Source organism: Rhea pennata, chromosome 2, assembly GCF_028389875.1.
Source record: "Rhea pennata isolate bPtePen1 chromosome 2, bPtePen1.pri, whole genome shotgun sequence".
NCBI lineage: Eukaryota > Metazoa > Chordata > Aves > Rheiformes > Rheidae > Rhea > Rhea pennata.
The window spans coordinates 57,906,546-57,928,821 of record NC_084664.1 but is presented as its reverse complement, the minus strand read 5'-3'; the positions used below and the strand labels follow the sequence as shown (position 1 = coordinate 57,928,821).

At 38.8% G+C, this 22,276-nt stretch overlaps 1 protein-coding gene across 1 annotated transcript in view; it reads right to left on the bottom strand.

The window, feature by feature from the left end:
- Window positions 1-11,827: 11,827 nt before the first annotated feature.
- HECW1 (HECT, C2 and WW domain containing E3 ubiquitin protein ligase 1) overlaps window positions 11,828-22,276 on the bottom strand; it is a 177,678-nt gene continuing 167,229 nt past the window's right edge. The window contains exons 25-27 of the mRNA XM_062567920.1: window positions 21,639-21,753; window positions 20,180-20,378; window positions 11,828-11,978 (exon numbers count right to left, since the gene is read on the bottom strand). Of these exons, the coding sequence (XP_062423904.1) occupies window positions 11,867-11,978; window positions 20,180-20,378; window positions 21,639-21,753 (426 nt within the window). The 3' untranslated portion in view covers window positions 11,828-11,866. The remainder of the gene's footprint in view (window positions 11,979-20,179; window positions 20,379-21,638; window positions 21,754-22,276) is intronic.

Genomic DNA, 22,276 nt, shown 5'->3' with positions numbered 1-22,276 from the left:
AGCTCTGAAAGAGACGGATGTATCTGGGCCCCTTGAGTGAAACCTTGCTTCCTAGGGACCTGTGCCTGTCGGAAGGTTCTGTGGTGGCCACAGTACAAGCTCCAGTTACAGCCTTTCTCGCAGCTGGGGCATACCGAAAACTGCTCTCCTCCGTGCCTGCTTGAGCTCAGGACTAGGGCTTTCTCCTCTAGACAGCCGCTTGTTTTTATGAGGTGTGTAGGTGCAGCCTCCCAGTTACCATTTGCCCAGTTTGGCTGAACTTGTCTCATGGATTTAGGAGTTCTTTGAGAAACCCACATACTCACAGAGGCTAGGAAGGCCTCGTTTCTTTAGGAAACAAGACTTAACAGTGACTTAGCATAAACAAGTTCAGTCTGAAGGCCTATTGTTTTAACATTTTACAGTACTTGAGCAAGAGTGCATCTAATAAGCTGAAAAGCAATACAAAAATAGTTGCAAATTTCCTTTATAAGAATAATATACTTTAACTAAACTTACCACAAGACACAGCAGTAAACAAATCTAATATAGTTTTTAAAGGGATTATATATCAATGAGTATTAACATATATTAACATTACCAAGATTAAAAATTTAGAATGTAAAACTTAACATCATAAATCAATTGCAAAACTTTGTCCTGCTTATATATAGCTATGTACATAGTCCATAGTTAAGAAGTTAATTTTGTATTCATGTGAAGCTTCTAGTTTTGGTCACAGTATATTATATATAATAAAATAATGGACAAAATCACAGACTAAAAAGAGGATAGCTTCGGTATAGTGTGAGAATTTTTGCATCTCTAAGCACATTCAGATCTGGCAGGGCAGACCTATTGTACTCTATAGTTTTATTGTTGATGGAGTTTGTTTCTGCGGTTGTTTAGTTGATGAGTATTAACTGGAAGAGGCTTCAGAAATGGCCGTATTCGTCTCATTTCACAAGTCTTTCACTGTATGGCTTACTTACTTAAATGAACATTTTTAGGAGAACTGTTCTGTGGGGCACTTGTATAAAGACAGTGCTGCAAAATTTGTCTCCAGTGACGGCACAGAATCACTGCCACTGCCTGCCAATATGCAGAGCATGAAGGAGAAAATAATAAGGAAATAAGCCAACATACGGGAAGGGATTCAGGCCAAACCGCAGTCATTGATCAATGATGATTCAAATGTAAGTGAGTACAACTGCTGACAAGGCATTTTTCTCAAATTTCACCATTTACTTAATGCCAAATCAGATTTCCTGAATTAAATAATTTAGGAATAAATTCCAGAACCAATATGTAGGATAATGGAAATTATGACAATGACAGTATCAATGTGTTTTTCTCTCAGAATGTTGTTCAAATTGTAGCAAGGTCATCTTATTACTGCTGAACAATAAAACTTGGATTAAATAGTATTTTAAAAATGGTTACATCTGGAAGTGCATATCAGATGCGTTTACTAGTATCTGGAAAAAGAGATTGTTTCTTTAAAAATAGTTCTGTATCTTAAAAGCATATTAATCCTGAATGAATACTTCACATACTTTGTTCTTGTCATATTTTCTACTTCTTTACTTATTTTCACATTTATGTTTTCCAAGGAGTAAAAAGAAAATGCAAATGAAATTTATGGAAGTGACTGCAATTACTGATTCTGGAACATGGAACAGAACTTCCTTGGGATCGCTAAGATCCCCTGGCCAGATTTTAAATGAAATCATGGGTTTTAGATTCTTAAAAGCCTTAAAAACCCTAGCCCCTTGGTTCTGTATAAAATGAAACATGGGCTCACATTTTTTCTTCATACAGTCATTTTATTTAGATAAATTTAAAATATATCTGCATCTAAATCATGGAAAATTCTGAGTATATTGCTTCTTCCTATCTGGGTAAACATTAAGTAAACCTCATATTTTACTGAGCTTTTTACTCCCTACAGTTGTAAATTTGTTTTTTCCTTCTAGAGGTAGAATATACCAGACATCAGAAGGTCAGCATTTTTCTATAACAGAAAAACGGACTTGTTGCATCACTAAACAGAATTCTCCACAGAATAGAAAGACAATGAAAAATTCTGCTTCACTCTCTTGAAAACTGACTGAATTAAATTTTTATCCTACTTTACTACATACTAACTGTAGAGTAAACTCTAATTGGCTCAGCCATACCAAAATACTATGGAGCTGAGATATATGCTGTATTCATTTAAATTTTCCCTGTGGAAAGAATAAACCTTATGACTGGCTGTAATTTTACCTATGTATTAAAACAGTGCTTATCTAAGTCTTACATAGTGCAGCATAACCTTATGTGGGCTATTCGCATAAGGAAAAACGTTTATATGAAGAATGCTTGATTTATTTAGAGATAAGCAAATAGACATGTCTAAGGCTATTACTATCATTTATTATGAGAAAATATATGTGCTTTTTTGCTGTTTGTGTCTTTGGCTTCAGTCACTGAAATATTAGCTACTGTATGCTCAGTTGTACTCAGATGGCATAACAAACATTGATCTTTGCTTGTATGGGTAATATTAACTGTTTTATATATTTCAGTCTTTCTTTTCTGCCAGTAGTGTCCAAGGAATTCATATTTATGAGCTGTGTTTGGCCTGCAAGCTATAAAGCAGGAGGTGAAGTGGAAGACAACACCACTGGTACTCTGTTAAAAGAATGTCCTTTCTGATCTATGTTGGCGTGCACTGAAGTGGAAGAGTAGTGTCAGTTCTGCCCGGAAGAGCTGGATCAAACATGTTTGGGGACATAAGATTTGCTTGATTCTATCAGTCTCACTCTAGCTCAAAGGTCTTACAGGACCTTCCTCTTCTCAACATAAATACATTCAGGCAACTTGTACATGAAGTAACAATTCCCTTTATGATCAGCATGTTGGTCAGTTTATAACAGAAGCATGAAATCTAAACATCCTTAGCTCAGGACACATAACTTAAGATTGTATTACAGGTGTTAAAATTCAGCCTTTAAATTTCTCTCATGATAGAAAACAGTGATCATCTTTGGCTGGAATTTCTGCAGGCTGCTTGAGTTCTGTATGAATTTATTTCTTTTGCATTGATGAGCTGCTTATTTCTTCATGTGATTGTTATATATTTGAGGCAGTAGGAAAAGAAGTGGTACACATTCCTCACCTGAATTGCTTCATTCATGTATTCCTGAAATCTGTCTTGTCATCATGTAAAGCAACTTACAAAAGAGCTTTGAGTACCCAACACCACCGAGAAACAGTCTCACGTTACACTTTTTGTACAACATAAGTATTTGAGAACTGAGGTTTCTCATGAGCTGCAACAAAAAAGTGTTATTAATCTTCATTTTTCCAATTTCAACAGTAAAAGCATAGATCCACTAAGTGGCAGCACTAGGCGTCAGTTTTGCCAGCTTCCTTGAATTATTGTTTTATATATGAGAAAGATTAAATATAAACTGCTATCCACCTGCCAATACTATAGGTCTATTTTTCTCTTGCAATGCTTGATTTAATCATTTTCAGGACAGATGAATGTACTTATTGTAGGGGAATCTAAGAGTATTCTTTCCAAGACACTCTCCCATGTGAGCAGAGATCCACATTTTGCAGAAATTTCCACATCAATGTTTTGCATACATTATATAATAACATTAATTTACCAGTAGAGAAACACATAGTATAGATCCCCACTCATTATATCAGGTATTCCTCAGATCAGTATCACAGCTTCTTCAGCGCACATGTTGTCCCACAGACTGGTTCATCTTTCACAAATAAGGTAGATTTTATATTTTACAAAATCCAGGATGGAATGCTACTTTTTTATGTCTATGTGCAGAGCATAAAAATAATCTGTCTCAGTTTGTACAGTAGGAGAACTTAAATATGCATCAGAAACACAATTAATATGTTCGTAAGCTGTGTTGTGTGCTTTACATACCATAGCAGCAGGGGTTAAATTCTGAAAGCCCAGGTATATTAATTAATGCATGAATCACTAGAGCTGTCAACTTATATACTGAAAGTGGGAAGGTTTATGTTCAATTGGCAAAGATGACAAAGCTGTCAGTAAAATAGCCTCACACATTTTAAGTATCACCTTATAGTAATCTGTGTTAATTTCAATCATTCAGAAGAATTCAGATCTGTGCTTCTGAAGCAGACTTGCTTCAGAAATGCAAATACTGAGAAATATTTAAGAGGTATAGAAGTCAGATCACAGCTTGTACCAAAATTCCCAAGCAGATTCCAGTGCTGCCCCAGCTGCATTCCTGAAAAGTTGTTATCTAAATACAATGACTCCATGAAGCGGGCTGCTTAGGTACTTACACTGCTTTCTCTACAGACTGAAGCCTATAGTGCTGGAAACAGAAAAATCTGAGCGCAGGTAGCTTGTTTTTGTGTGCTGCTGTGATTCTGGAAAAGCAGCATTAATAAATCATTCACAACAGTAATTCTTCAGCTGCTGTCTGTAGTCCAGTCTTGAAATGGATTGAATGGATCATGCTGCAGAGTATTTGTGGCATTTTTTCACAAATTCATTTTATAACTGGGAAAGAAAATAACCTAAAGTAGTCTTTTTATTTTCAGGTCAGAAATTTTCAGCTGTAAAGGTATGTCCATAAAGTGTATTACTCTTCATAAAAGGAAAGGCAAGTGACTTACTACTACTGTTGCTACTGTCACTGAAAGCTTTCTCATAAAGGTCCGGTATTTTTATACCATAGAAGTTTATCATTTGAAATCCTGCCTGTCAGCAATTCAGGAAAGAAATCCTCTGTTGTGTTCTTTGTTTATTCGTCGGTGACTTCTGTTCTACTCACCCTAGAAGAGTAGGGATGATCTTCATTGGCACTAGAGTTAGAGCAATGTGAATGTGCCTTATACCAAAGCTTTATTTAAAAAAGGAGCCAGAGCTTGTGTTTCAGACAGAATAATGTGTCGGGTTTTTTTGCTTCACAACTTTATTCCAGGAGGGCAGGGACTTAAAAAAAATAAAACAAACAAACACAAGGCAGGTACTAAACAAACAAAACCATATACTCCGTGAAGGATATTTTCAGGAAAACTGGTAAAAATTCCTTTTGAAGGTTACCAGAATTAAATTAAAAATCAATAAAAGTGTAGCTTTGCAACTCAAGGAGGATTTATGCTTAGAGGAGATATAATGGATCCTTTCTGTATTTGTTCTTCATTATGATTGAGAAGTAACAGCTATTGTCCGGTGTGCCTTCTTGTACAAAAATGAGCATCAGGCCACGGGCTGATTGTCCATTTTAGCAAATAACTTTGCTGCCACGTTATTTCTGATACTTACGTGAAGTGACTATATTTTTAATATCCTATAGGTTTATGGAGTTTTGTTAGCATGCCAAGAAAGACATCTGATGTAGGTATTGAGGTTTCAGACAGACTATATTTTAATAGAAATTCAGTAATGTATACCATAGAATGGATTCTGGTAATGGATTCTGCATAGTTCCAGCCACATAAATAGATCAGCATTACAGAAACGTATTCCTCTGTTGTATCCTCATGTTCAGTAGTTCATCTCGCTGGTTTTTAGTAAAATTGTTTCTTCCTTCCTTTACTGGTGAAGAGTTCAGAGAAATGTAGCCTAGTATCACAAACACCATTCCCCTCCCTCCCTCCACCTCTGCATGCACACACACACAACAGACATGCACACACGCGCGTGCACATGCACACACACATCCTGAACAGAGACTGGGCTGTGAGCCTGGCTTGTGCTGCCACCGGCACCGGTGTCCCTGCCGCGGGAAAGCTAGCGCTGGCCTTGAGCTTGAGCACGTGCTGAGCGCTACACGTGAGAGGAAATGCAGTGCTGACTCTAGAAGGCCTCTTACAATTGTCACAGTCACATCGTTGCACATTTGGTACCAAATTGCTTGCCTCATGTAAGATATACTTACCATTTTCCTTGTAGCCCTTCTGTTGTTTTTTATTTTTCCATGCAAAAACTGTTCCTCGTATTTGATTTAAGCTTCCCCATAGTTCAGTTTATACTGATAATGATCCATCGTGAGATGCCATTTATGTAAGAAAAAGGTGTGATCACCAAGGTGTCCGCTGAGTGTATCTGAGGCATGTTAATCTACCCTGGAATGTGCTAATGAAGCATGCCTGAGATACTACACTTATGAGCAGTAGAGAAATGGGTGTGACGTACTAAGAATGCCACAGCATCTGCTATGTATTTGCTGTCGAAACTTAGTGCAGACCCAGCATATGCTATTAAAAGTTGTCCTTGCACTTGCATTTCTTACCTGCAGTGAAGTAATGAAGCTTGGAAGTGAGGTACACACAAGTAGTATTTATCTCTTTTGTCCTTCTATCTGTCTGGAAATATTCTATAACAAGGAACAAGCTTGCATGCGTTCAAGCAGGTCTGAACTTAGGATAGTCGAGGAGAGCACAGGGGCTTCGGTTATGCACATTATGTGGAGAACCTCAGGTTTTAGACACATAACCCTGAGAGCCTGAATGAAAGCAGTGGAATCGCCTAAATGCAGTGGTGAGAAAGGATAGGATCCTGCCCTGACAGAGGAAGCACAATTCCTTAAGTCAATGGACTTCCACTAGTGCCAGTATCCCCCGACTCTAGTAAAATACGTCCTCCACAAAAGAAATTATTTGTCATAGACAGTACACACAATGCCATAACAAAGTGAGTTTATTGACATTCCTCTATAGTGATATGATTGAATAGAAAGCACAGCCTGAGTATCATGTGACATTGTTCTGTCAATATAAGCAAAATCAGTCCAGTAATGAGGACCTTTCCTGCCACTGACTTTATGTAGTCTTTAACAAAATCTGTAACAGACATTTCTGTTAGATAAATCAGAAGCTGCAGGGAATTTGGCTAATGGTACAATATTTACTATACCTAGTATCTACTATCTACAGGCATCTGTTTTTCTGCTAGAACAAAGGAACTACATGACTCACTAGAGAGAAAGTAACAATCCAATCTTTTGGACCTTGTGATAACTGGAAAACCCAGATTTAGTATATTGCAGTCATTTTTTTTTAATAACGAACACTGAGGTACAGCAAGAATAAGAATAAAAAAGCACCGCATTTGTTATAGAAAGATCTGTTGGTCTGCATTTGACTGAAAGTGTTTAATCTTTGCTGGGAAGCCCTATTAATGTTACCATGGAGACAGGGCAAATAATTATTATTTCAATAGAAATTAAATCTGCAGTCAGATTCATCTTTTTTGTAATTTCATAGACTGTCACAGGATTAATAGCAAAGGATGAGTTTAGCTCATCCCGTGTGCTATATTTTAGCTTACATCTTCATTGATTTCCGTGTCCAAATTCAGTGTCCCACTGTTTTCAACTAGAAGTATGTCAACTATTTGTTACAGTGAAACTAGAACAAACCAGCAAAACACAAAAACAACCCCCCTCCCCAATTCCCTCCCCCAGCTGTCTCTCAGGCTAGACTAAGAATGCAAACCTTAGCTACAATTCGTTGAAAAGTTCATGGGCACTTGAGCAAAATGGGTGAAAAAAGTCTTCTGTGTCAGATCTGTACAAAACTCATGATTCCTCCAGACCACTTTGTGGTTTAGTTTGGACTGGTTACATATGGCTTGTGATAGCCTTGGATCTCCCTAAAACACAGAAGTCAGATTCAGGATACGCACAACTACATGATTGAAACTGAATGCTCATGCAACATACTCCAAACTGAACTGACAACATTTGTAAAGTTTAGACCCAATGCAATCAATGATAAGGTACAGTTATATTTGTAGTGGATTAAATCCTGCATAGCTTATTTACTTGAGCAGTCAGTAAGAATATTTCAGGGTGGAAGACCTACTGATGATTTAGAGTATCTATTTTCATTCATATATCTTCAGCTTAATGCTAGTATAGCATCAGGATTTCATGAACAGAAATTTTCCTTCCCTCCACCATTAATATCATCACAACAATCTCTTTCAGAAAGATAACACCCCTTTACAACCAAGCCTGCATTGCTTCTGTTGACAGCTGCAGTTCACAGACTCCTTTAGATTTCCTGTTCTATTTCTTTCACTTGCATTTTGAATTTACTGATATGGATGTCTTGTCTTAGAATAATTAGCCAAAACATATTTCAAGGGAATGGAGGTGAAGCAACAGAACAGATCGTGGGTTTTTTTGACTTTCATTGCTGATGTATTTTACCAGAAATCTACTCTATAGAAAATCTTACAGTCTTTCCTGTGGGAAAATAATGAAACCAGAAATTCTGTAATGACCAATCAGTGCTTCACCAGTGAAAATGCAGACCCGGGGAGAGCGCAAAGGATCCTGCACGGGAGCAACAGCATTTGAACTGAAAGGTGAACAAGGAAGGGTATTTGCCTCCTATATGCAGTAATAACAATAACGAAGGCAATTGCTTGCATAATGGGCAGGTTAAATAACAAGGCAAGGGAGATGGGTGCCTCCCCTGCTCCTGTTAGCACCATTCGCTGCCTCACTTACTCTCGCTAACATTACCGTACCACTTAGATGCACGGCTTCCCCTTCGCGCCAGACGGGGACTGCATTCAGCCCTTGGCATGATATAATGAATGGAGAATTGCACTGTGAGAGGTTGATCCCGGTATCCTGGAGATGTCCATGTTTGAAAACCTATTGAGGTAGGGCATTTGGGAGGAGAAGTGGAACAGTAGAAAGCAAGAAAAGCGAACAGTAGTATGGCATTTTCTTTCTCTTTGTTTTATGAAGAAGAGAGTCAACTGTCTGTCCCCATTCTTAGCTTTAGATTAAAAAACAAAAAAACCAAAAAAACAAAAAAACAAAAAAAAAAAACCAAACAAACAAACAAAAAAAAAAAGCAAACAACCCTGCAAGGAAAAACCTGCAAAGTAACAATGCTCTTGTTACTTTGATATCATCACAGTCACTTAAGAAAACAGCCTTTTAAAAATATTCTAGACTCTGCACTTGAAAGACAGCTTTTGCCAAAGATTCTGATGGAAAGTAGCTGGCTAATGTTGTTTGTTTCCTAAATGAGGAACACACAAGCTGCCTGAGATGGCATCTGCTGAACATGGAGATGTATGCCACCTAATCTAGCTCGTACTGTATAGTGAGTGCCATAACATGACGTGAAGAAGAATTTCAGGAGAAAGCTTTTTTTGTTTCAATCAGTGGGGTTTGATGCTGTCTCTGAAATACAAATATCTTTTATTAGGCTACAAAAAATAGTTTCACTTTTTCTTAATAAAATATAGTTTTTAAATACTTAAAAAATTCTAACTATACAATATTGTAAAGATTGGAACTTTTTGTTTTTCTTTTTTACTATGTTAATGAGACAGCTCTTGATGCACTATTTTCTTTGACCAAACTGGGAACAACCGGTTGGATACTTCTCCTACTTTTCTTTTATTGTTGGAAGACATCCAACTTTTGACATAATGCAGGTAACTTTGTAACACTACCAGGAAAAAAAAAAGAGGAGCAGTACATGAATCACTGGATTTTGGGGCCCAGTGGTGAAGGAGGCAGAAATTACATAGGTTGACGACTGAGTTGTTCGGTCTCTCTTGGTGTGACTCGCTCTGATGTAATTCATGTGCATGTAACAGATGCTCTCAGAAAAAAGACAAAAAGACAAAAAGAGTTCCATCACTACTGTGCAGGAGGGCTGGGCATGTGCAATAGATGACTCAGAACTACTTTGTAGAAGTAATAAGCATCATTTACAGTGACTAGTCCAATGGAACTAGCCTGTAGCTGAGGCCTCTGTAGGCAACTCTAATATGAGCCCTCAATATGAAAAATAACACGTACTATAAAATAGATCCTCAGTAAAAGTCATACAATAAATTAGTATAAAAGTGGCTGAAATGTTACAGAGACAGAATGAATGGGGCAATTTAAATATCCCAAATATTTTATATATCATTAACAAAAAGCTACTATTTCTGCCTAGAAACATGTCTTTGGGTCAATCACCGTTCAAACATCTATTGACCTAAGAATCAGAGGAGAATGACTTAAAACTCAAAGAATGCAGTCAATCGAATGTGATGAGTTTCTATACACCGTACAAATACACGTGAAAGCTGGGCCCGGATATTTTCTCCAGAGAGAGAATTTATGGCAATAAGATGTGTCTGACATTGAACTGATCTCCTGGTTTGACTGTTTTCTGAAGCACAGCTAGCACATGACTAACAGTAACAAGCCCCTAAGGAGGGGCATTTCATGTGAACTGCTAGACGCTGTGTTACTTTCTCACTTACCTTCAGTGCTACTTCACAAGCCTCTTGCTTTGTATTTTATACATCCTTTAACACCCTTATTGTCAGAAGTAAAAAGATACTTCATATTTCCTTTTCCCAGTTAAGACAAACACTTTCAATCTGAGATGGGTATTAGAAAACAAGGGCAGCAAAGTTTAAAAGTAGAACACAATCAGAGCTGTGAGGTTGAGCCTCAGCAAAATCCATCCAAAGACAAGTTTACTGCTGTTTTCATTTCATTCTCTGGCTTCCGAGCCAGAATGCAAAGTACACCAAATTGAAGAGGGTTATATCTGAAGTAACAAGAGCTAGATCTTTAATTTAGTTGTACCTAATATGACTGGAGGGATTTGGGGGCTTACTCCAAGAGGAATTACAACAAATTCTTAACCAAAAGAGAGTTATAATCCCCTTCATCCTTAACAAGCACCCTCATTCACTGCAGCTTCTCATATAATAGCCCCTAGAGTAGAACCTTCTGTATACAACTGTTCTTGAGGTTTTGGAGATTTGCACTGAACAAGAAAGGAAAATGACCTAACTAGGAGGAAGGGAAGGAAAAAAAAACAAAAACAGTAACCATAGATTAGCCCAGCCTGACAGAAAGTAAATGGCTCTGGATACAGGGTATGGTATTGTCTAGACTTTTCATTTGGAAAGGAGCATTTTAAACATCAGAAAACAAAGATCTGGTAAACAGAACTCCAGGGTTTTCATAAGAGTAGAACATTCTTCTTATTTCCCCCTTTCCTTATCACATACAATACTAAGGTAAGGGAGCCTTGTCCTTTATGCTACATAGTAACACGTCCTTCTTGAGTGTGCACAACCTTGTGCTTCTTGTGTGGTAAACATTGCAATAGAGATGCCCCTCCCAGTATCTCTGAAGTGCAAGTTCTCTCCAGTACTTGCAAGAAACAATCATAACAACTGCTGTTATGCTTTGCATTGCGTTACAGGTTGTTGTTTAGTTTTTGAAGGTCTTATCTGCACCGTGTATCTGGGCCAGTTCCAGCTGATGCAACTGATGTGGATCATGAGTTTGTATATAAAAATTTCAGTTTTGCTCATAGTTGTCTCTCAGATGGACAATATATACAGGGAAAAAAAGGATGGATTAAAGATATATTTGACCAGCTCCTAGTACTGGATTCAACTGTTAAGAAGTAAGATGGAACCGTGGATTGATTTAGAAGATGTGGGCATATAAAAGCTTGGAATGCTTGATGAGGGTTTTTTATTTTTTAATCAACGTAGATGGAAGTAAACATTTATTAACATTTGGTCAAGTGTAGCATAACTTGCATCTGTATTTTCATTGTTATTAATGGAGGTATGTAGAGAGATACAGAAACCTCGAGACAGTTGTTTTTCTATTGCATACAGACTAGCAGTCCATTGGAAAGAGGATGAAAGCATGAAGGTTAGATCTTAAAGGGCGGCAGTTCTTCATGCACAGCTTTTGTCAATCTTGTTTTTTTTTTTTTTTTGTTTTTTTTTGTTTTCAAAAATAAAAACATGAGAAACCAAGATCAAATAATGATGGAAAGGAAAGGTGACATCATCAGCCAGAAAAACACCAGAAGTGCCTGAACTCCCTCATTCAAGTCCAAAGGTACTAGTTTCTTCAACAGCTGTCAACAGCTTTTCATACAGCATAGAATATGAGGGATAAGGTGGAAGATCCAAACGGTTGAAACATGTGTGTGCCCTGCAAAAGGAAAATATGCTGCATGTTAAATTTAATTTAAATAAACACTCTAATGAGAAAAAAATTCCTGCTGAGACTCAAGACACTCAAGCTCACTTAAGACATCAAAAGAAATTCTAACTATTAAAGTAAAATTCTTAAATTGCCAAAAGTCAGAAAGTACTGAAATATACATGTGCATGCACCTGCATATTTCAAATAGAAGAGACAAGCTATCCCTTCATTAGATGTTGCAGGCATCTGCTGGGATCTTCATGGAGAAGTATGCTGGAGGTCACTGAAGAGCTGTGACACGAGATCAGATAAAGAGAAAAATGCCACTACTCTAATTTTGGTTGCTTTGAGTTCTTCCATAAAATGCAGCTCAGCTGTATATCCAACATGAGTAGCTAATTAAGTTTTGCACCAGTGGACAGGCATAATGTGATGAACTATAGTGACACAATGAGCTCAACGAGTGCTTACAATGAGACTAGAAAAAGACCATTCAAGGATCTTGAATCCTGGTGATTGAAGAAGGAAGGTTGCTAAAAATGTTCCTGTAAGTCATCTGCAAGCCATCTGCTGCAAGTTTGGCCTTTAAATGTTACTACTTATTTGTGGTAACCAAGGCAGAAGCAATATATTTTCTTCACAGAGCAAGCTGCCAACTTGATGACCCTCTCGTCCCCCAGTTCTGTCATTACATTTACCCCCAGTTGGCAGCATCTTCACAAGAACCCATGGAATGGGAATCAGTCTTGCTTCTACCTTGTTGCAGCTTTACTGGTGGCAGCGGTTAGACCCAGATGCGGATCTCACTTCACTATGTGAGGTGCTATGCAAACATGGAACCGAGTCCCTACCCCAAACAGTTCATCCATTTAAACTGACTGAAAAACATGCAGCTCATTCAATGGAGGGGACACTCTTTCATTAACATTATTTTTTCAGTCAGCTTGGAGGTTTGCATGATGCAAGGAGTATTTGTTTCCTTTTGCTCCCTCTGATAAATGTGAATTAACAAAATGCTACAGAAGCAACTACAGCCTCAGTGGCTAATAATGTCTAATCATCTGCTCCTTGGTATTGTTAAAAGCAAGGAAGTTGTTTTCCTTCCAGCTCTTCTATCTCCTACTTTAATACAACACTATTTCTTCAGTACTGAAGCTGAAGAGCCATCTTAGAATGGACACTATTTGAAAGCCTGTTAGTCATCTCTTAGGCCACTCATGAAGTCAGAAGAAATGATACTGGTAGACTGCCTGCCCTGAGACTTGCAGATTTGAAGGAAGAGATTTATCAAGCACCTGTAGCGAATCATTAAAAGCAGTGAGACAATTGATATAGCCAGAGGCAGATAATCTTCACTGTATCATGCTATTTCAATTAGGAGAGCTTTTACCATCTTTTTTTCCCCCCTCTTGAATGAAAATTTGTTAGTGTTAGCTGGCCTCTCTGTGGAAGAGTGTACAATAAACAGAATTTGCTGAAATAGCTGGGGACACTTGAGTTAGAGGAAAATGTGCATAAATAAAGCAATTATTTAATACATCTCTTGAAATTAAACAAGGTAGATCATGTGTGTTATCCATAAGTAGCTCTGCACTGTTTATTGTGTATCTCAGTAATCTTTGGCAATGATGTTAATTGTTTCTCCCGTCCCCGGCCAACACTTATCAACTACTGGGAGTTAATTAACAGAAGGTTCTCTTAGTCCGTTCCGGATACATTTACGCAAGCCGAGAGAGCGCCATTCGGAGACACCCTGCTTAGCTGTACAGCTCCAGAACTGGGAGTGGCATAGTCACGACAGCTTTGGTGTGGATTGCGCTGATATAACTACACTGAGTCTGAACTGGTATCTCTGCACGGTATTCAGCTGTGGGCACATTTAACTGTGTGAGGATATGGCATGTCAGACATCTCTGTCTTGCATCGCATTGTGTAGTGCCGACATATCCACAGCCAGTGGTTCTGCAGTTTATTTTCTTGCAGACATTTGCCTAGTAGGAGACTGATCATCATACCTCTCATTTCATGCTGGCTAAGAAACAACCTTGCAATGTTGTTAACTTTTAGTCATTCTTGGCCTAGTTCAAACTCAGACTAAAGATCAATCTGTTGTCCTATTACAAGATTCACAAAAGTGGGTGCTTCTACAGAAGGTCTCATGGACTTTATTGTGGAAAGAAACCATTACAAAGAAAGAAAAAGTTAATGTGTTTAGAAGCATGTAAGGATCTTGCCAAGCAATACTCTTGTGTTCTCTAGTCTAGCAACTTTATACAAAAAAATCCTTTCACTCCAAAAAGTCCCATCAAATCAAAAAGGAAAACTAATTTTCAGGAGCACTATGCAGGTCAACAACTCTACCTGCTCAAGATGCAAACCACAATATATTGCTGGCTAAAGAGCAAAACCTGAGGTCAAATTCTGTTCTGGGAAACGAATGTAGATCTGCTGCAATTCTAGTGAAGCCAATTAAACCCACTCAATCTTACAGCTAGGTAATTATGTGCAAAACTGTCTGATACGCGTTCTGTGATGAGCCCAAGTGGTTCTTTCCTGCAAAAGCCACAGTTCATGTCTTCTTGTGTAACTCAGCAATATATTCTGCCTTATCTGAGAGAGAAGGATGATTGCCCCCCCCTTGTCATTCAGTGTTCCCTCTCTCCATGTAGCTGTGCACAGCCTTTGTCTCTTGCAATTAGAAGCTGAAACCTTTCTTTTCTGAGCTGGACCAAAGACATTTAGCTGAACCTCTAGTCTGTTTATATCATATGCTGCATGATGCTGAAGTAAACAGGGCAATAAGAGGCAAGAATATTTTCCATAACATTTACCATTGCCTAATTCTGCGTCTTGTCCTACAGCGGGTAAGTTCCTTCAGAACGATGTTGACCTCCTACTACTGATCCCACTAAGAATGACTGCAGTAAACATATTCCAGGAGACACAGGCTATTCTGTAGTATGGGCTTGCAGTATATATTGGGGTGAAAACATTGCATCAGCAGTAGAAGAAACAGTCATTGCAATGAGAAAAGTCTTTCTTCCTTTAATTAAGCCTCCACCCATTTGAGAGGGTGTTCAGGAAGTAAGAGGTCTGGAATAAGAATCAGATTGGTAATGGCTTTCATGGAAAGCATTCTGGCTTCTCCAGAAGAAAACGCAAGATCAAGTCATGTAAACCATATTGTTTATGGTTTAAACCCCATATACCCTCATCCTCCAGTAAGTAAAGCAGTAAATGGATCACTTAAAATTTCATCCCTCCTGGCAGCTTGCTTTTATTGCTCACAGCAGTTTTAGTAGGTCTGAATTTTTAATCTTGCTGACAGTTCACAGTGCTATTTCTTTCCTTTTACGAATTCTCTCTAAAAATTACGTGTTAAGCTTTTAAGCTTTTTGCATTCTTCTTTCCTTGTCACTTCTGTTAATCCCCATAATGATGAGAGTCCAAAGGCAGTAAATGCACACTGAGCCCTCTCCTGTCTAATTTATAGCTTGAACCTGCCAACTAAAGTAAGACTTGCATTTTGACATAACCATGCCAGTCAGACAGAAAATGTGCATTTCTCCTTTTCACCTTGCTGTCTTCAAACAAACTCACAACCCCCTTTGGATCAACCTCAAGGCTCACAGATATCTACTTTTGTACCTTTGGTTTGTAAGAAGCAACACTGGCATGCTGTGTGGGAACCACCGCTTAATAGATGAATGTGGACTTGTAGATGATAGTTCTGTTATATATGAGAAAAAAGAGAAAAGAGAAGGAAGGGAGATGAGAAAAGATAAAAGACAGCAAAGTGTGCACACACACTCCACTGGGAAAGGAGGAAATGATGAGAACAAAGTTCTTTGTAGTCACACACAATCTTTTTTAATTGCTGTATTGGATTCTGGGGATTTCTATTTAAATATTTTTCATCTAGAAAGGACAGAACTCTCCTATTAAGATCAAATATTTACTAGCACTGATAATTTTTGTCATACTTAACCTGCAAAGAGTATGCTGGTAATCACTAGTATCATTCTGCTGAATGAAAATCTCTTTTGATTGAAAGGTAGTTACAACTCAACAATGATGAGGAAAGAGACCTCTTTGTGTCAAACGCGATTATTTAAATAACTGAGGTACATGTTGAAATCCTTATTTAGTTGTTACTCAAGCAGAACTACCCTTGGATCTGACATGAGTTTTGTCCATATGTGGAGTGCAACTAGAAGATGAGACAGTGGCAGTTGTAGGCATTCAGAACTTTGCAGGCTGAGATTTTAAGAAAAGGAACTGTTTCCTCCTATATCTATGGTAGAAAATACTGCTGGTTCTTTGAATGTGTGTGTTTTGGGCCAGAAGTTCTGTTCCTACGATATCACATGAAGCTATGTTATTCCAGGTATGAAATCAGTGTCTGTTCTTTAATATTTGATGGGGAACAAAGGATAAGTTTTTGCAAAACTACTGCTGAAACCAGTTTAGTGTTAAATGTTTACATGACCCAAGAAGAAGCATAGAGGCTTCCTTCTTCAAAAGAGGCTATAGCTCGATGAGTTTTCCATAGATCCCTACTCAGGAAACTAGAGAGTAGAAAGACAGGTCACTTACAAGAAGTAAATACGTAATTCCTTTATTTTAAGGGAAAGTTTTGCATATTAAAAAGGGAGAATAAAACTCAGCTCTGCTGAATAAGTGTTTGACCCTGTTACCTATTCAGTGTTATTTCATCTGCTACAGCAGTTTGGAATAAATCACATGGACAAGCTGTACATTTGGCTGTCTCTTCGGTACCTGCTTAAGGGTCATGGTCTGGAGGTCCAGGATTTGAGCAGCATCTCTGAGATATGCATTACTTTCACTTTGTAATGTATCAAAGAAGATACAGATAGGAATAATGTGTCTAGTACAAACAGACTGAAGAAATAACCCAATGTTGTGATCTAATTCTTGTTTGTCCTACATCAGTATTTTATACCACTGTACTGTGTTCATGTAGCAGAACTGCTCCTGATGAACAAGAGCACCAGTAAGCTTGTTAGAATAAAGCTTCTGGCTTCCCAGCTTCCCTGAAGAATACTTGATTATCCACAGTGTTTTCAAGAAGCACTCTAGGTATTACGTATTAGTGGTTATGCTGTTATGTCATTAGGCATCATCACATCTGTGCTCACTATAACCAAATTGCAGCTGCATACTCTCATCACCAAAGCATAAGGACAAAGATGTGAGAGAGTCTCCTAGCTGTCTGCAGGAGGAGTGAAGAGAATACAGGAGGAGTCCTGGGCTCTTCTGACACAACTAAAAGTTATTTCGATACTTCGTTAAAAAACCTGAATGCAAGGGCCAGACTAACACATCCCCAGTGACCTAGCTTCTACCTGGACTGCAGGAAAGCCAGATGCATCAGGTGCCTGGAACTTTACAAAAGCATCTACTATAACATCTCTTAGATTATCACATCTACTGTGGGCCTAAGAACTTAAGCCAAAATCTGTATCTAAGCACACAAATGACCAAGTTGGATGATTGCTGAGGCACGTGGGAAAGCTCTTTTTTCCCCTAGACCTCTGAAAATGTGGAGTAAGGGTAGCTCTCACTATAAAGTTAGTGGGAGACAGGAATTTGTTGCGAGTTATATTAAGCAGGTAAAGTTAGTGTGTATCATAGGGCCAAAAGGTCCACAGGATATGACATACAACTTTTTTTAGTCTCTAAATCTAAAGTAAATACATAACTAAATCTAAATAAACACAAGCAATCCATGATCAGGCATTTTTTTAAAAAAAAGTTTAAAATAACATTTATTTAGTTGCTTAACTAAGGATTTAAGGAGACTCCAGGTTTAGCTTGTGTGTTTTATATATTTCTTAACACTGTGTATACTTGGCAGCACCCCATAATTTTATAAAAATGCAGGTAATAAATTCACAGTGATCAAGCTGTGTTTATTCCCCTTGAGCAAGTGCTGTTTCTTTTTCCTCTGGCTAAAATGAACACAGAGCTCTGATACTTCTAAAAGGTGCTAACAACTTTCACCTGGAAAAGAGGCCCCTTTCAGGGAGAGCAACAAGTTCAGTGATCAGCAGACAACTTAAGTTGTTAACGTGAATATCTTGGGGCAAACTGAATCCAGGTCATAAGTAATGCTGAGGTTCACAAAAGAAACTTAAGCAGAGTAGAAGGAGGCCAATTACCTTTGGAGAACTGGATGGGTCAGCCCAAGGCATTTTCTGTGCCCGCTCCAAGCTCACCCTCCCCTCTTGCCATCCCAGCAAAGTGTGCAGAGAGAGCTCTGCAGAAATGCACCATCTGCAGCTTGCACTCGTTGAGGTTCTGCCTGCCTATAGGCAGGAATGCCCTCAGTCAGCTCTGAAACCTATATATAGAACCAGACTATAGATAAGCTGCAAGGCTAAAATCAAGCCTAATCACAGCAAACTAGCTCTTGGGCTTTCTTTCCTTGTTCCTGGCTGTTATGCTGGCTGAAGTGCAGAGGGCACGAGTCATTTCACTGACCTTACATGTTTTCACTTGCTTTTAAATCTCAGTGCCTACATCTAGCTCTCATGTAGGCTCCAGCTCTATGTATAGTGTTTATAGTTGACGGAAATAAATCAGAACATACCAGGTGTGATTCAGCTGAGCTATTTTAAAAATCTCTGTTAAGATGAGATGAACCATACCTTAAAAATACTCCGTTCCTTTCTCCTGACTTTAAATGGAGTTCACATAAGATACAAGGTCATAAAGTCTGCTGATATGCCCAGGCCCAGCTCCTGTGTATCCCCACTGCACCAACATGGACTTGAACATGCTTGTGCTTGGACAGATGCTGACAATATTTGGATTCTCCCTCTCCAGAGAGCTCTGAAGGTCCGCTCAAGTCTATGCCCTATAGCATGCTTCTGTTACGACGACATGGATGGCAGATAACTGGAAAACCGTATCAGACCCATAGTTAATTGATTATGTCCACAAGGTCTGGCAGAACAGATTTTGCAGTGTACCATGGAAGTAGTTAGCCTCCTTTGGATTGCAGCTCTAAGCAAATGACAGAATCCAAGGGACTCTCTGAATCTCTAAGCCTTTTTGCCTGTCTGGGCTAGGGCCTTTCTATGGAAGATTTGCCCTGATTCTAGCCAACCTGGCCTGGTGGGAGTCACCAGAGAAATTGAATGCACACAAGTAAGCTGCAAAATGTGAGTGAGGTGAGAGTTTCAGGCTCCTTTGGCTTCCTGTTCATTTCCAGGAGGATAATTCAAATATGAGTAGGCAATGAGGACCTTGTAGTGCACAAGGAAAGCATTCTTTGGAGGGTAAATGTTATGTAAAAGGGTCACTTAGGAAAAGTATCCTAGAGGTCCTCAGATGCAGCCCATGAAGAATGCTCTGCATTATAATCTTGATGGTGTAGAGCCTCAGGCAGCCATTAGGTCATTCAGGGTAAGATGACTCAGTTCAGAGGGGAAGGAGATAAAGGGATAAAGTGCTGGAGCAGAATTCAGAACTGAATGTATCAGTGGCTGTCATGGCTCTCTTGGGTGGCCTTAGGTAAGTCAGACCACCCCTCTGTGCCCCAGTCCCTTCGTTTTAGAAAGGAAGATGACCCCTGCTTTGGGAAGCATTCTGAAGTCTGTTGACTCTGTGTGATACTATGGCTCATTTACTCTTAGTTGGCTGACTGGACTAAATGTAACAAACTGGGTATTATCACCACATGGTCCCTTCACTAAGCCTCCTCATGCTGAAAAAGTGGAACCATCAGAGCAAATGAAGGGATTACACTCAGGTCTCTGCCCAAAACTCAGAGACAGATTTTGGCTTTCATATTCTTGTAACCTCACAAGTATTTTTAGTGGCATTTTGGAGGCAAAGAAAACAGAACCAGCTGACAGGCTTCTGCTGGTTTAGATCTGATCCAGAATCAAATATAAGATTTGATATAAGATTTGGATCTAGGAAAATTTGTATCTTGACAATTTCCCAGGGTTCAAAGTAGATGAAATTGAGCCTGCAAATCAAAAAGGTGGCAAAAGAAACTGCTTTTCTCTGAATGCAGTTACAGAATAAACTGAAACTTGTCTCTTTGCAGCAGTTTCAGGATGTCCTTATTAACATATTATGTAGTTATTATCCTTCACTGCAAGAGACACTGCAGCCAAGTATCAGGCTCATCTTTCTCACAGAGATTCTGTTTTTTTATCCTAGTCTTGACATACCTTGGGAGGGATGTTATTTTCCCCCATTTCTCTATACAGAAGCGTCGTAGCCCATTGCTCCCTCGGAGAGCTGCAAAGCCTTCGTACGGCACACTCGATGTTCCAGTGACGAATTGTAACAACCGGAGTCTCTGTTCATTGTTAAATCTCTCCACTGCCGCCCAGAACCACCGTATTACTATGTGCCCATCATGGTAACCTAAACACAAAAGCAAGAGAGAAAAATTAAATTCACACTCTCTAAGCGGTGATTTTAACATCTAAATACATTCCCACTGACACGGACAGCAGCTCTTCTTACTGAAAAGCTTTTGATCAAACAACATATCTTGTTCTTGACAAGCGATAGTGTCCAGAAAAATGAAGGCTGTGACCTACAATATGACTAATTCATCTGAAACCCTAAAACTCAAATTGAAATCCAAGGTACATTGGCCTCCCACAAATCCCTTGGCAAGCACATACCTGCATGAAATATAAAGCACCAATAGTGAAATACCACACAGTGTGTGTCCTGATGACTTAACAAGCAAAATTTCTGGTTCCCAAATACATTCTTATCTGGGTTGTGTTACTGTCCAACATACGGAGTGACGGAGTGGAGTTTGCTGCCCTAAGTCCTTCCCTGGCAGACTTCCCACCTTAGGGGCTCTGTGCCTTCAGATGCTGGCTAGTGAAAGCCAGCATAAACCCAGAATGAATCTGTCTCAATAGCAATGCTGAAAAGAGGAGGAGGAAAATAACTTGGGAGACCAGTCCGGCTTGTGGTTACCTGAGTATTTCAAGGTAACACAAAGGTTGAGCAGTAAGCAGCAAAGACTTATGCCTTGTATTTCAGGGGAGGATATGTGAACCTCAGGGACTTTCCTTTTGTAGTGCAGAACTGGTGGATTTCACATTTATCCATCATTCAAGACAGCCTGGATAAATCATGCTCAGCATTTAATGCAAAAATAGTCCAAGCATTAGAGGAGAAGGGAAGGAATCCAACTTGACATAGTTTAAGTGGAGGGGACAGTTAAGAAAAATCTCTATTTTGTTGAAGTATAATTGGGACCTGTGGAATTTGGCTCTTCCACCTCATTCCCTGCTGAAGCCAAGAGGACTTGTGATATTATTTCCAGTGAGGCCAGGAGTTCATTCACAGTCATCAAAGTAAGTAATGTTGAGACCTAATACTGCAGATTCTTTTCAGTCCTTACTAGTTAAAACTCCTGTTAAATCAGTAGAAATTGAGACTAAGTAAAATCTGTGAAGAAGCAATTTCAGTATTATTAAACCTGTTGATCAATTCTTGAGGTCTTATTTATTTTGTTCCATGAGTTATTCTTCACAAAAACTTTCTGAATGAAATAAGATGCTTCCCTTAGGAAAGGCAGAAGGAAAAAACCAGATGATGTCTTTCATGATTTAGACTGAAAAAAGATGAGCTATTAGTAAGCATCAACAGACAGTTTACCTCCACGATATTCTGTGTTGTTACGCCAGTCATTGAGATCTATTTCTGCAGTGCCAGCAATAACCAGCTCCAGTTCTCTGGCATCAAAAACAGAGACAAGCCTGGAGTCTACAACCTAGAACACAAAACACTTGTAAGCACAATTTCAGACTGAATAAAGCAGATGTAATGTCTCATAAACCTATGGCTCTGATGGCCAGCTCCATATTCTGACAAAGGCTGCATGCTGATTGACAACTTCCACTCCTCTGCTGATGTTCTGAGCTGCAAACAATACTGGCACATGAGATTTGACCAGAATAAAACAACACAAGTGACAAGACATAGTTCAGATTCTTCACCGCAGAAGATTCTTCACCATTACATTAGTTCTGACAAGTGATTTTGATGGTCAAATGGGCACTGGATTTGTAATATGGAGAATTTCTTTTATATTTTGTTTACGTTGGAATTTGTTTACAGTTGTCACAGTGTCCTCAGGTCTTCATCCACTGAAGCTGCAGCAGAGGCTTATCATCATCTTCACTTGAGAAAAGCTTTAACAGGCTGTGGTATCCACATGGAGAAAAAGCACAGTTTTGTAAACTGTAAAGAATCACCTGGCAAATCCCATTCTACAGCAAAAATTCTGATCAGTT